The 16,812-nt window shown below is 36.0% G+C and overlaps 1 protein-coding gene across 4 annotated transcripts in view; it reads right to left on the minus strand.

The window, feature by feature from the left end:
• Positions 1-16,812, minus strand: part of CDK14 (cyclin dependent kinase 14) — a 722,913-nt gene that overhangs the window by 347,492 nt on the left and 358,609 nt on the right. For all 4 annotated transcript variants that reach the window (XM_060196252.1, XM_060196255.1, XM_060196254.1 and 1 more), the window contains one exon: positions 12,916-13,039. In XM_060196252.1, the coding sequence (XP_060052235.1) occupies positions 12,916-13,039 (124 nt within the window). The remainder of the gene's footprint in view (positions 1-12,915; positions 13,040-16,812) is intronic.

Consider the following 16,812-nt stretch of genomic DNA (forward strand, 5'->3'; position numbering starts at 1 on the left):
TTGAATCTGGATCCTTTTGCACTGTAATGTGTGCACTCAAGCAGGTGCACCATTTCCTGGCCTCTCAAGATTATTTTTATATTATACAATCAAATAAACATAAAATATTTTCCAGGCATAAATCTAAAATTTCAAGACAATATAAATAATTATTTCTCATAATTTTTAACATTTTAACTCTTACAGTACTTTCTTCTTTCATTGCAATGAAGAAGAAAAAAGATGGGAAAGAAAAATTCTGCTAGCAATACTGATATGTACTATTTCAAAGGTGTATAAACTAATACACATAGCATTTAAGAAAGCTTAGCATCCCAGGAAATGGTCTGCACAGTATAGCATGTGCCTGAATCATATTCAGGGTCCAGGCTTTGAGTCCTAGTATTGTGTGTGGCATTAGAAGAGCTCCACTGAAGAATGTTAAAGTGGTATTTTTCCTTTCTTTGTCTCTCCCTCCTCTCAGGAAGGAAGGGAGGAAGGAAGGAAGGAAAGAAGGGAAAGAGAGAAAGAAAGGGTGAGAGAAAAAGACAAAGGAAGGAAGAAAAATTTGTTTTTTATTTTATTAGTGATTTAATGACATGTGACATATAGGATTACTGGCTGGAAGAGTTAGTTCAGAGAAGCTATCAGATCCTCTAAATATCTGATACACATAAATATAGAAATAGAGTTATGATCCTTGTGCTATGCTATTTATCACAAAAAAACTGATTAAATTTAACTAGTTAATTAATAAATTAATTTGTACCAGCAAACCACCAAGCTCTGACTTGTGGTGGTGCAGGGGACTGAAGCCCAGCCAGTCTATCTTGGCATTACTCTCCATCGCACTCTGTCATTTCACAAACATCTCATAAAAACTGCAGCAAAGGTGGGCGCGAGGAATAACATCATTGCAAGACTGGCCAGCTCCTCATGGGGCGCGAGCGCTTCCACACTACGATCGATCATCATCTCTGGCATTATGCTATTCCACTGCAGAATACTGTGCCCCAGTATGGTTCCGTAGCCCCCATGTCCACTTGGTCGATTCCAAATTATATTCCTCCATGAGGATAATTTCTGGAACCATCCGTTCCACCCCGGTTCCATGGCTGCCAGTTCTTAGCAACATCGCCCCGCCAGATATTCGTCGGGATGCGGCATCATCTAAGTTCATTTCCCACGTCTACGCTCGACTGGACCTGCCAATATACGCGAATATCTTCGCCCACCCTGTCCAACGCTTGACGTCTCGTCACCCAATTTGGTCTCCTACGCCTACACTGAACTTCTCTGTTCCAGACTCTTGGAAACAGAGTTGGCAGTCAGCTGAGGTAAAGAACAAACACCTCATCACAGACCCCTGCAAGCATCAACCCGGCTTTGACCTAGCACGTTATGGTTGGGCCCTCCTCAATCGCTATCGAACAGGCCATGGCCAGTGCGCTGCTATGTTCCATCGCTGGGGAGCCAGAGACGACCCGAACTGCCCCTGCGGCTACAGACAGACTATGACCCACATAGTCAACGACTGCCACCTCTCCAGATTCAAAGGAGGTCTCCAGATTCAAAGGAGGTCTCGAAACTTTACATCAGGCTCAACCTGACGCTGTTGACTGGCTACGGAAGAAGGGCAAACGCAAGAAGAAGAAGGAGGAGGAGAATGGGGAGGAGGAGGAGGAGGGGGAGGGGGAGGGGGAGGAGGAGGAGGAGGAGGAGAAGAAAAAGTAGAAGACGAAGAAGAAGAAGAAGAAGAAGAAGAAGAAGAAGAGAGATTTAATATTGATTTACAAAATTATAAAATAATAGGGATATAATTCCATACCGATCCCACCATCACAGTTCTAGTTCCCATCCCCCTTCATTGGAAACTGCAGTAGTTCTCCCAAGTTCACCAATATGGGCTGCCTTTGTGAATATATATATATATATGTCCATTTTTTCTACAGTCCTGCCTTCTAAGTCACAACTACATCTGTCACTGCTTCCAGGTGCCTTTCCTTTTTAAACTTCTCTCTCAGCTCTCAGATAAAAGACAGTGCTTAGCTTCCATTGGTATTTTCCAGATTCGTTCAAAAAAAAAAAATTCTTGGTGAAAAACATTTTGGGTCCTGGTGGAATGAAGATTCAGAACCCTCTGGTTATCTTCCCTTATCATTTACCCCTCTGGGAGTATGGATCTAATTTCATTTTGGAGTGCAGGAGGTGAGAGTTTTGGCTTCTTCAATGGACATGGACATTGGAAAATAAACTCATACCCACAGCCAACAAGTCTGTATCACAGAACTAACTTGGGACTGGGTGGTAGTGCACCTACTTGAGCACACATTACAATGTGCAAGAACCCAGGTTTGAGCTCCTGGTCCCCACCTACAGGGAGAAGCTTTGCAAGTAGTGAGCAGTGCTGCAAGTGTTTCTCTAACTCCCCTTCCCTCTTGTTTCCTGGCTATTTCTATAAGTAAAGATAATTTAAAAAAAGAAAGAAAGAACTCAAAGGAATTGCCCATGTAGGAGGTCTGAACACCATTCTCTGGAGCCCTATTAGGGAAAAACAAACTACAGAACAAAATAGGAAAATAAAGTATTACTAGATAAATAACTGTATCAAAGTAAAGAAAGGGGGGCTCAAAAATCACAAGTCTGCGAAGGATATTTCTGATTTTCCTGTAGCAGTAAGCTTTTCTTGTTTGTGAATTAAAAAAAAAAAAACTTGTACATTAGACTACAATTAGACACATTCTTAACTAAGATCCTAGTACAAAGCAACTGTACCAAAACATGTGCTAGTGAAGTCTGATTTGGGCCTTATTTTAAATGTGTCCTCTTGAATTAGTGAACTGCTTACTTTTTTATACTTACTTTTATGTTAACAAGTTTTACGTTCAAGTGCAATCACTGTTCTTTTCAATAGCTAGTGAGCATTATATAAGGTTAAGATTTACTTAATTGTTATTCTTGCTAACAATCACCAAGAATTCTTGCACACTGGTCATCACTCCAGCACTGATGGTTCAGTCATTCTATGTGCAGAATTTTCAAAGATCTCATAGATACATTTCAATTTTAAAAAAGATATATTTCAATTCACTTCTCTGATTTACTGCCCAAAGTTCTGATCTTAGATAAATGTGTTTTCAAATTAAAATTCCTGACTGGAAGTTTCCATCTACAGTAGAGATCAACTACTTAATTTACAGCATTTTGCTCTGCATTTGAAATATCTTGATGCATCACATGCATGATCTGACTAAAAACGAAGTAAGTTCTTTCAAATTTCGTCATTTACATGAAGTTTGAAGCTGCCATTCTTAGTAATTTACTTTTCCCCACAGTGTTTCAATGATGACAGAGCAAAGAAAATTCTCATGGAATAGAATATATATACTAGTTGTAGTTAATGCTATTTTCTTTTGTTCTCACTGATAGATTTTAAAACACATTCATACAGATAAATTTTTAAAAGAAGTTTTAGGGAAGTGTAATTCATCTTCATGATACCATAATGACAAATATATGTCATGATAATTACTCAAAACTCACAATAAGTACAAGAACTAGGAGTGAACCCTAATGTTAACTAAGGAATTGAGTGATATTGAAGTGTTAATGTAGGTTCATTACAGTAACAAATGTACTACTCTAGAGGGGAATACTGATAGAGGGATTATATCCATGTGAAGAGAGGAACTAACTGAAAATTCTTTGTAGTATCTGCTCAATTCCTCTGTTAATAAAAAACTTTGCTGAAAAAGAAAGTCAACTTCAAAGGGAAGACACTCACATATGTAGCATTCCCTCATAGATATGATGAGCCTAGACCTCTAACAGATCCCTCTTTCCACCTTCACTGGTCATCTCCATCAGGAACAACATAGTGGATGGATCCTCTTGTGGGCTTCTACAGGACCTTGCCCTCAATGTAGAATAACAATGGCAGAAACTGCCCCATCTCCAAAGGGTAGCTGGGTCAATACTCTGCCACTCAAGGAAGATGGTTCCTGAAATGAGTGCAGCCTAGAATGTTCCCAGCTATGACAACAGAATGCAAACTTAGACCTACAAGTATGTAGAGGTTACACAGGCTCCTGTGCTGATTATGAGTCCCAGATCAGATCGAGGGGGATTCACAGTTAATGATATTTATATACTTGCCCCATATTTGGGAGCTACTCTCTTCCCTGATCCAGCTTTCTAATCCTATCCTCAACTCTGACACCATCTTCCCAGACAATACTTTTAGTCCACCTGCACGTTAGATGTGGGGCTCAGGCAAGAACTAGTATACACTCGGGCCTCTTGGAATATGCCTAAAAGAGACTTCCTAGCTTCTCGCAACATAAAGACCCCAAATCTCATATTCTGAATTCTTATCTTTAGGTTCCTGATTACTAAACAATTTGTTCTGCTTCATATCTTAACACTTCTCAGCTACCAAGTTGCAGATGCTACCATGACGCCAACCTGACTTCTCTTGGCAGATGAACTCAACAATGACTCCTAGAACCGCACCTCACCCCCAGGCCCCTGCCCCACTAGGGAAAGACAGAAACAGCTGGGAGTATGGATCTCCATGTGTAGTTGAGAGGCAACTACAGAAGCCAGACCTTCCACCTTCTGCACCCCTAAAGATCTTTTTTCCATACTACCAGAGAGATAAAGAATAGGGAACTGGAATCTGGGTGGTAGTGCACCAAGTTAAGAACACATGGTGCGAAGTGGAAGGTCTGACATAAGGATAGCTGTTTGAGTCCCCACTCCCCACCTGCAGTGGGGTGGCTTCACAAGCAGTGAAACAGTTCTGTAGGTGTCTTTCTCTCTCCCTCTCTAACTTCCCCTCCTCTCTCAATTTCCTTTGGTTCTATCTAAACAATAACAACAGTAGCAACAGCAACAATAATAGGAAAAAATGGCTGCCAGAAGCAGTTGATTTGTAATGCAGACACAGAGCCCCAGCTATAACCCTGAAGAGAATAAAAGAAAAAAAGGGAGAGAGGGATGAAGGAAAGAAGGAAGGGAGGGAGGTAGAAAGGAAAGATTGACTTTCCAATGGAAGGGATGGAATATGCAATTCTAGTGGTAGGAATTGTATGGAATTGTATCCCACTTATCCTACAACATTTTAAATCATTATTAAATCACGAATGGGAAAAAAGTGATACTTCATAGAGCAATCAAGATGTTTTTTGAAAGACATATGCTCTAAAACAAAGATACAACATTGTGAATATACAGATCATAATATACTTGTATCTCATTCTGAATTTACAACTATGGGTTCAATATGAAATACACATGCTCTTAATGATAAAGGATAAGTAAGCATACATTTAGGATTAAATGTATATTCAGAGACTATTCAGGTCTCTATTCAGAGAATTTGTCCTTATCAAACTGACAGAACATGTAGTTGAAAGTAGTTGGTTTCCTTCTGTTTTCTACTATCCGTATGTGAATTCTGTGAGGACATAACTAACTGTATACTCACTATTGCCCCCTTATAGAGTTACATCTCTTCTGTGTTCTGCAGTTAAACCTTAAATGTGACTTATAGTAATTTAAAATCAGACAAAGAACAGTCTGGAAGAGTAAACTATCCTGTCAACATTAGGAAAGTTATATTTTTAGACCCTTAGTTGAAAAGAGAGCTATTTACCTCAGTTCCTGCATTAGAAAGTAAGCTGAGATTTTAAACAGTTATAATACAGAGTTCATATCTTTTATTTTCAAGGACAAAATTAAGCCTGATATCTCTCTAGATAGCCACTTCATGATTCTTAAAAACAGTGAATGAATGGCTGGGAAATATGGATGATACCATCATTTTAGAAATTACAGGAAGTTAGAATTCTATCCTCAAGGTGCTTTTATTTTTTTTAATATACAATTGATCACACACACACACACACACACACACACTCACACACACACACACACACACACAGACCCTTCCTCTCTTCTTTCCTCTTTAGTCAGGAGATAGCTCATCTGGAGAGGTTTTGGTCTGCCATACATGCTACTCAGTATCTAGCCCAAACAGCACTTAGGTAGACTTCATTGTTATGGTGTCTTCTCTCTCTGCTTCTGCTTCCCTGTCTGGTTTTCTCTCTGAGAAACCTAGCTGAAAGTCATGAAATCCCAGCAATGAGAAAAGAAGAAAAGAAAGAAAAAGAAAATATATACCTTTCAACTATCTTAGAATTTTAAACAGTTTCTCATAGAGTTTATCCACTTGTTATATTTCAACAGTTTTCTTTTAATATCATCTCAATGCATAGTATAAAAATATTACTCTCATTTACTTGAATTTCTTGAAAGTAGGCTTAAAAATTAGATTCTAATGAAGAATAGTATGGCACTGACTCAAAATTCAGTGAATTAATTTTTCACCCACTAGTGTATGTCAAGTAACAAGAAAAGAGATTAACAATTTCAGAAATATACAACATAAAAAGCACTAAGGAGGATACTAGAAGATATCGGTTGAAAGTTTTTTTTTTTTCTTTCCTCCAGGATTATTGCTGGGGATCAGTGCTGACACTACGAATCCACTGCTCCTGGAAGCCATTTTTTCCATTTTATTGGCTAGGACAGAGAGAAATTGAGAGAGGAGGGGCAGATGTAGAAGGAAAAAGAAAGACAGAACCCTGCAGACTTGCTTTACCACTTATGAAACATTCCCCTTGCAGATGGGGACCAGGCACTCAAACCTTGTGTGGGTCCTTGTGCTTAGTAATATGTGCGCTTAACCAAGTGCTCCACTGCCTGGCCCCTCAATGTTCCAAATGAGAGGACAGGGTTTCAGAGGGTGAAAAATCATTTTCTGAAAGTGACTGACTAGTTAAGAGATAAAGCCAGTTCTCCCAGTTCAAAGTTCAACACATTCTGCTCTCCATAGCAACATAGTAAACAGTAATTTAAGGTTTTCTGAGTATGAATTTCAAATATTAGAGCATTTTTGAGTATGCTTACATTTACCTAATGATGTTTACTTTTGCACTGATATTAAAAATACAGTAAATATCAAGTGGATATGTAGAGTCTGTATATAAGAGCCTCAAAGCAATCCTGAGGCTTCAAGAAAATATAAAGTCACCCAGTGAGTGTGCTCTAGAATTTTTCCAGCCAGAACAGCACTGATGAAGAGAAAATGAAACTGTAAACTACTGATTTGTACACGATAATCAAATTATTATTAAATTTGTGCTGTTCCTTATGCTGACACTCAATTTGGTTATACATATTTGTGTTCAATTGATTTACTGAGCTGCTACTTATGTTAACTAGTTAGAAACAGTGCAAGCAAAAATGAGTGAACACAGGTCCTGTTTCTTCCCTTAGGAAACATACAGTTACATATTAGAAAAATAAAAGAAGAAAATAATTTCAGTGACAGTCCAGTCCAAGAAGACAAAGTGGATGATAATTATATGAAAGTGCCTATTTTCAGAAAGTCAGTCTTGGAGGATTGGTGGCTCACAAGGTTAAGCACACTATTACCAAGCACAAGGACCCAGCTGGAGACCCTGCTCCCCACCAGCAGGGGAACACTTCACAAGTGGTGAAGCAAGTCTGCAGCTGTTGATCTTTCTCTCTCAAATTCTATATGATAATATAACAGTTCCACTAACTCCTGCTCCTCCTCTCTCCCTCCTCCTCCTCCCCCTTCTTCCTCTCTCTCTCTCAATTTATTTCTGCCCTATCCAATAAAACAGAAAGAAGAAAGAAAAAAGGGAAAAAATGACCACCAGGAGTAGTGGGTTCATAGTGCTGGCACCAGGCCCCAGCAATAACCCCAGTGGTAATAAAGAAAATAAAACTAGAATTAAAAAAAAAAAGAAGGAAAGAAGGGAGGGATGGAGGAAGGGAGGGAGGGAAGGAGGAAGGAAGGAAGGAAGGAAGGAAGGAAGGAAGGAAGGAAGGAAGGAAGGAAGGAAGGAAGGAAGGAAAGAAGGGAGAAGGGCCACTTTCATGAAGAGGTGAGATACTTATTATCTATATAGGAGGTGTAGCCACTCAAGGTAAAGGGAAAATTTATGTAGAAAGTTGTGGTATAGGAATAAGATAGGAAGAATAAAAACTAGATAAGAGTTTCGAAATACTTATCAAGGACAGACATATCCTATTTTAGAAATAATTCTGCCACACTACACAATTTAATATTTTAAATTCATGCAGAACAAATTGCTGCATTAGGATAGCCATAGAGACTGTAAATTTACTTTTCAAAAAGTAAATAAGAAAATGAAGCTCAAGTAATTGCATAAATATGACTTTGCTTACACACACACACACAGTTGTTACAGAATTTTGACCATTTGGAACTCAGAACGGCACTCATTTAAATTCAATTTTTTGCTCTACAAATATACTAACGTCTGATTTACTTTGACCAGCAGGTAAAATATTCACAGTATGGAAGTTACAGTCACTCAATACTATTGAACTAGTTAAATAACAAAATATTAAGGTAGTGGCACACCCAGTTAAGTGCACATATTACCATGCTCAAGGATCTGGGTTCAAGCTCTTGCTCCCCACTTGCAGGGGTTGGGGGTGGGAGGCTCCATGAATAGAGAAACAGGTTTGCAAGTGTCTCTCTTTCTCCCTCTTTACCCCCCAACTTCAATTTCTCTCTATCTTATCAAATAAAAAGGAAGAAAAAAAAAGGGGGAGAGGAGTGCCCACAAGAAACAGTGGATTCTTACTACCAGCACCAAGCCCCAGTTATGACCCTGGTGGTAGGAAAAAAAAAACTTTAAATTATACAATAGATTTTATTTTGGTATCTGTATTATTACCAAAATTTAATAGCACAATTGTCACATCTGTGGTGTATACCAAACTAAGTAGAAATTAATAGCATACAAGAAAAGATGTAGCTCTTAAAGATAAAATATCCTATTATCTATGTGACAAAATTAAAGGTTGTGCATCAACTGAAATTGAGTGGCATGAATCAAGTGTCTTAATTCCAGCTTTATAACCTGCTAGCTATGTCATCAAGCTTTGTCACATGTATAACCTCTAAATCACATGTCTAAATACTAAATCCTACTAAGTTAAATAATACTAAATAATAAAAGTTAAATAATGGGAGTCCAATGGGAGTACAGTGCTTAGCACAGCGGGCTAAGCGCATGTGGTGCAAAGTACAAGGACCGGCGTAAGGGTCCAGGTTCAAGCCCCTGTCTCCCCACCTGCAGGGATCTCACTTCATAGGCAGTGAAGCGGGTGTGCAGGTGTCTATCTTTCTCTCTTCTGTCTTCCCCTCGTCTCTCCATTCTTCTCTGTCCTATTTAACAATGATGACATCAATAACAATAATAACTACTACAATGAAAAACAACAAGGGCAACAAAAGGGAAAATAAGTAAATATAAAAAGTTAAATAATAATAAATAATAAAAGTTTAATAATAAATAATAAAAGTTAAATAATAATAAATAAGTTAAAAATAAATCAAAAGAACAATGAAACAACTGACTAAGCACCTGACATATAAAATAAACTGAATAAATTTTAGAGTTTCAGCCTTCATCAAATATTTTCTAGTAAAAATGGAAGCATTTACAATATGGAAATTATAATCATACAGAATAAATCTGTCTGAATTAATCATAATTTTACTGAATTTTTCACATAAGAGAATAAAAGCAGAAGTTGGAGGTAGATAGCATAATGATTATGCAAAGAGACTCCAAATACCCAGGTTCAATCCCCCGCACCACCATAATCCAGATCTGATCAGTGCTCTGAGAAAGAAAGAAAGAAAGAAAGAAAGAAAGAAAGAAAGAAAGAAAGAAAGAAAGAAAGGAAGGAAGGGAAGAGAATGAATGAGTAAGTAAAAGGTAAAAGAAGGGTAAAAGAGAGGGGAAGGAAGGAAGGAAAGAAGGAAGGAAGGAAGGAAGGAAGGGAGGGAGGGAGGGAGGGAGGAAGGAAGGAAGGAAGGAAGGAAGAAGGAGACAAATGAATTGTTTCAAAAGCTCTTCATACATAAAAATCTGAATTAAGACTTAGTGTTTCTAATTGCTCTGTTGCCCAGAGCTATCCCAATTTGACTGTCTAGTTTCTCTGTAGTTTCCACTGCATTTTCTTCACGTGTCCAAGTGCAGTAAATTATGGTTAATTGCATGCCTTAAATTAAAGGACAAAAATAATGCACAATTAATTGGGGCAAATTGTCAGTTGGTGAATGAATCTTGCTCATTATCCTCAGTGCATAGGATGAATGCCAAGTGTGTGTTTTGAGCAAGAAAATTCAGTTCATGACACTTGAGGGGATGTACAAAGCACAGTCTTTTGTAAACAGTCTGGTCCAAGAAATAAAATGCTTTAAAACACTCTACATTGTAATTGTAGCATGTATAGCTCTCTCACAAAAATAAATAAATAAATAAAATTAAAAAGTTCAATTAACTTAATGTTAATTGAATAGAGATTGTATGTTTAAAAAGTAGATTTGGCCATTAAAGGTTCATTAGAAACAGTTCTTAGAAAAATCAGAAAATGACTATCGCACATAGTTACATAAAAACTGATCCCAAAACTATATATGTATAAACACATATATACATAATATATGTACATACATGTGTATAGATATATATATTTCAGGATATGGAATAGATGAGATAAAAAAGAGAACTGGAGACAGGGAGAAATGGAGAAATGTACTTGAGGAAAAAACAAGAATGTAAACATTTTAATCTCTGAGTTGTTTATGTCATCAAAGTTACCTAATTTCTCTAAAAAATTTATAAGTGATTACAATTTTCATTTTAACTTACCACTGAATCTGATATTTTAAAGTGTTTGCTTTAAAGATCTACAAAAAATTTTTAAGATGAACTTAATGATTTTTACTGTAATAAAAAGTGTTAAAAATAAAAAAAATTCCCAGCAAGTACTTTCATACAATCCTATTGTAACTGGGATCATACAAAGAAAACAAGCTTTGTAAAAGTACATTTTATAAATAACCTTTTTTCCCCAAAAAAATTGAAAGATGAGACAATGGAAGAAAGAGAAAGGGAAGGATACACTATCCAGTTGATCTATCTTGCCAGTCCAATTTTACAGATATCTTCAAAAACCATGCTAAATTCTAACACTATAACCAATGTTATAACCAACACTATATGCCAATGTATCATACTTAAAGCATATTGAAACAATAAAAGAAAATCACTATAAAAATTTTGATTTACTGATATGGAAAACCTTGAAAATATATTCAAAAGAAAGCCAAGAAACAACTGTGAACTAATCTGCAAACCTTCCATCATCTATTTAGCTATGCTTCTATTATTTTCTACAATGAAATAACAAGGCTTTACATTTAATCACCTACAATGATTCTAGAGCTAAAAATCTTACAGTAACACACACACACACACACACACACTTTTACCTATTAAATGAAACAACTGCTAGTTATATATATATATATATATATGTACAGAGAGAGAGAGATGCTAACTTTTGTTCGATTTCAATTTTAGAAGAAAATAGTATATATGACCCAATGGAGTACATTCATTTTGAATGTATTCAATAGTCAACTAACCTTAAAATAAGAAAGAAAAAAAAAACACTCCAAGCTTTCTTTTATCTGTTGGAGAAAGTTTATCGTATTTCATCTGAGTCCATATCTCAACTTCAGGCATCTACATATCTCAAGAGTAATATTTCCATTCCATTCTTAATAGAACAAATTTTTAATCAGAAAATATATTCAAGAATAATTTAGGCAATGTAATGTCAACATGTCATTCTGCCATCAGCATTCCTCAGTTTAGGGAATCAACTCAGCACACTCTGGGGTGACAGAGAGCAAAGGAATACAGAAATGTAAGGTTTGAGGAAGGGAAGGGAAAGAAATAGTATGATACAATAGCTTCATTTCTCTTTGGGTGCATTAGATAGTGTAGGAGGAAAGTTTCAAAGCTAGAAGTCAACCTCAAAGCTTCTACAAGCCCAGAGTCTTAGCAAAGCTTCTAAAAGCAGAGCCTTAAAATATAAATGTGAATCACTGTCTACATATTTTTTATAGTTATTGAGTTCTTGAAATAGTGTTATATTAAAAAGTCCCACATTGCCTTTTAGCACTTTGTTTTTTAAAAATAAAACAAAATACTTAAGTAATTAATTTTTCAAAAAATCAGTTGGACATCATCTATTATTGACTATAGATTGTGACATTGGTAAGTTCAGAGACTTGCATTCAGACTGCAAATATGACACTATATATTTAATTTTTGAAACTGGCTGATGGGCTGGCAAGGTCATTATACTATACTATGTTTGAGCATTTTTGACATAAATAGTATGAAAATTGAAAAAAAGTAACTTTGATAAAGTTTTTTTAAATTTTATTTATTTATTTTCCCTTTTGTTGCCCTTGTTGTCTTTTTTTATTGTTGTTGTAGTTATTATTGTTGTTGTTATTGATGTGGTTGTTATTGGATAGGACAGAGAGAAATGGAGAGAGGAGGGGAAGACAGAGGGGGGAGAGAAAGATAGACACCTGCAAACCTGCTTCACCGCCTGTGAAGCGACTCCCCTGCAGGTGGGGAGCCGGGGGCTGGAACCCGGATCCTTACGCCGGTCCTTGCGCTTTGCGCCACCTGCACTTAACCCACTGTGCTACCGCCCGACTCCCCAAAAAAGTAACTTTGAATAGCTTCTATGATTAAAATTTTACTGACTTTCACCAAGGAAGTATATAAACTGATTAATTTTTTTAATTAAGACTTGAACGAGCAATCTAAGCATTATATTGATCAAAAATGGAAAAAAAAATTCCTTCATTCTCCTACCCTAATTTTATCAGGATCTATAATGATAGAAGAAGTGCACCTAAACAAATGCAGTGCCACCATCTGGCATTCTCACAGTGTGACAAAATAGACTGGTAATTAACTGCTTTCCTACCGAAATCTGCCAGCTTCAACTCCCCCGTGTCACTGATGAGAAGGTTCTGTGGTTTCAGGTCTCTGTGCAAAATATATCGCTGGTGGATATAAGACAGCCCTCGCAGTAACTGAAATAAAAACAACTGAAAAATAAAAACGAGACAAGTTAAAATCTGAACGCATGTAAATGCCAATTTCCACATATAGTCTCCAAAGTACTTGCATTTAGTGAATATGGGTATCAAATAGTTAGATAGAATGTATATATTAACACTAATCCTTTCTTAAATAAAAAATTAAAAAAAAAAAGAATGTATATATTAAAACCCCTAATTTATTATGGAGTAAATAGGAACATTTCTAATAACACATTGTGTACATCTATAATGGTAACTCTTTAACCAGAGAGATCTGTAACACATTTTCTATTCTATAAGTTAAACTATACAGAGTCAGTTTTTATGCTGTTTACTCTCCTCAGACCTAACTAAATAATTGAGAGAAAAATTTTTTTTATCATTATAAAAAAGAAAGTGTTGATAGTTTATGCAAATATGAAATGCTTAATTCCATGACAACAATATAAACATGTTACCTAAGGATTCATCTATATTAATGTACTTTAGGAAATGGGAAGATAATTTCAAACCATTTTTTTAAAGTTACATGACCTAATTAATATATTACAATTACATTATCTTTGCACATATGGCCATAGAGATTAGACTGTTATGTAATGACAGACAGGAAACTTTACTAATTACAGAGAAAACTCTTAGAAATCACAGTAAACAGAGAAATTAAGAATTCAAGTACAATGGCTTTTGTAAGAAATAAATTTAAGAAATTACTGATGATCCTTTCTGTTTTCCTTTATGCTGAATAATACTAAGCATTTTCTGTTTTCAAAACATAATAGTGTATGGATCACTAAGGGCTTCATAAAATTCCACTGAAGAAAAATGGACATATTTAAACAATTTACTTGCCTGAATAATACGAAATAATAAATACTGGATAATACTAAATGGCATAGTTTTTGAAAAGCAATCTACAAAGACAAAAATAAAAACTATTTTAATCATCATTAGTATTCTAAATATGATCAGCTATAACAAGAAACAAATTTTGAATAAATGTTAAATGAGTTACTTGTCAAAATGTATGGTATGGTACAAATATCCCAGAATATTCAAGTGTAAAATATTGGTAACCCTGTGAGTGGCCTAGAAGTTAACATTTCTGGAGTATTTTCCAATTTTTTAGTCTATAAAAGCTAACTGAAATTTTTCACAGGGTGGATACCTTGAAACAAAAGAATATGAATACATTTCAAAATCTTTGTATGATGCTTATGCTATGGAACTGTGTAGTTCAAGGATTGTTATTCCAGAGTTCAGTATCAGAAAATGAAATATGTTCTATGTTGGCCTATATTAAAATACTGGCTTGAGGACTTTAGCATACAAACATCTTTTGAGCTTTCCTTTCAATCTTTCCTGCACAACAGATGGAAAGTCTTAACTTGATCATCAGCAACTTCCAGCCTCTACTTCTTCAATTCTTCTTCTTATTATTATTATTACTACTATTATTATTATTTTGCTTACAGGGTTATTGCTGGGGCTCAGTGCCTGCACTACAAATCTACTGCTTCTGGAGGATACTATTTTTCATTTTTGTTGCCCTTGTTGTTGTTATTGTTGTTGGATAGGACAGAAAGAAATCAAGAGAGGAAGGGAAGATGGAGAGGAGGAGAGAAAGATAGATGCCTGTGACCCCACTGCAACTGGGGAGCCAGGGGCTCAAACCAGGATCCTTATGCAGGTCCTTGTGCTTCAAGTCATGTGTGTTTAACCTTCTGTGCTACCGCCTGGCCCCCTAATTCCTGACTTCTAATAGCCCTTGCATCTTGAGGCTTATAATTTACAATTTTAAAGATCTATAGCCCTTTCATTTAGAAAGAAAGAAAAAAAAAAAAAGAGGGAAGAACAGTCACTCTGTGTTTTTCAAAAACTTAAATAAAAATGGAAAATTACATAACAAAATTAATAAAAAATAAACTGATTTTGAGAGTTCAGAAGAGAGTTTACCTGGTAAGACATGTTCTACCAAGCACGGAGCCCAGGTTCAGGAACTGGTACTACACGGAAGTACCATATGCCTGTGGAAGCTCCAGTGCTGTAGCCCTCCCTCCCCAATATATATTTCTGTCTCTATCTCTTTTACCCACTCTGAAATAACAAAAATAACTATAAAATAAAAAGTTGGCACAGGAGACATAAATACACACACGTGGGGGGCGAATGCCATAATAAACTGACTAGTAAAGCTAAATAATCCTTATGCTAATCCAGAAATTTTTCAAATAGAATATCATATAAAAGGAGATGTTAAGAGCCAGTCCTAGGTAAGAATACAATTATACACTCTAACTGCTATTGTATACATGGCAATCTAGGTCCCAGACACGACCAGCTGAAGCCCAAATACTAAGATATAACAACAAACATGTCTTTAGTTCTTTGAAAAATGCTTAAGTCAGAACAATTCATCAAAGTATAAAACCACCCAGAATTTATTCATTAAATTATAATATCAGAGGGAAATAAGATTAATAAAATCTAAGATGTAGTCCCTTGGCTTGAAAGATGTGTATGTAGCCCAATGTGTTTAAAAGACACATAAGCAGGAAGATAACATAGATCTGCACTATCACAGCAACACCAACTGACTATCGACCAGTCAACGCCCATGTTCAGCGGGGAAGCAATTACAGAAGCCAGACCTTCCACCCTCTGCAACCCACAACGACCCTGGATCCATACTGCCAGAGAGATAGAGAATGGGAAGGCTATCAGGGGAGGGGGTGGGATGTGGAGATCGGGTTATGGGAATTGTGCGGAATTGTACCCCGCTTATTCTATGGTTTGGTTAATGTCTCCTTTCTTAAATAAAAAAAGTAAAAAAAAAAATAAAATAAAAAAGAGCAGCATGTGGGCCGGACTGAGCCTAGGGAATTATCGCTCTGCAAACAGAATTCATTACACATTGTACTTTTTATAGAAAACTGTGATGACCACTCACTAGACATAAAAAATGATACACAGTATGGCAAATCCTGGGCTATTATAAGAAAGTCAAGCAAAGAAATCACTAGATAAATTCAAATGAAAAATTCAAATGAAAAGACAAAACATGAAGTCAGAAACCTACAATTCAATTATCTAGGAATAGAGGCAAGGAAAAAAGTCCTTGTTAAAACTATTGGAAAGCTTAGTATTTTAGAAATAATAATTTAATCTGTTTAGCAGAACATAAGTGGCTGGCCAGAGTGGGAAGGCTGTTAGTAGCAGACATGCTGAGTTACAGAATATTATTAACTGAAGACCTCCTCTAATTTAAAAGCTGCTCCAAGTACTTTTACATATATTATTAATACATTCTAACTTACTAGGTTGTTCATTTATTAAACAAATGAGATAACTAAATCTCCAAACTTGCTCAAAGCCATTCAACCATTTGACAGCACTTGTGAACTTGCTGTGACAACTCATTAACTTAAGCGAAGTTGATGTTTCATATAACAATGGATGAAAATAGTCCTATATCCTATATAATCCAAGTGCCGTTTTCTCTTCTTTTTTTTTTAATAGTTGTTATTGGGGTAGCATAGGTCCATCAGGTATATGTCATTATAATTGAACATCTGTGAATGTTAAGTCATGTTTATTCCTAAAAGTCGAATTCTATCCTTTATAGATAACTGCTTTCCCCTGACACTCAACTTTTGTACTCTTCCCTACTGGTAACCACCAATTTGGCTTTATACTCAAGAAGCTTATTTTTGTTTTATTTAGTTCATTTATTCATTTTGTTTCTTTATGTACTGCATATAGTAAAATTATATAATACT

Source organism: Erinaceus europaeus, chromosome 8 (assembly GCF_950295315.1).
Source record: "Erinaceus europaeus chromosome 8, mEriEur2.1, whole genome shotgun sequence".
Lineage (NCBI taxonomy): Eukaryota > Metazoa > Chordata > Mammalia > Eulipotyphla > Erinaceidae > Erinaceus > Erinaceus europaeus.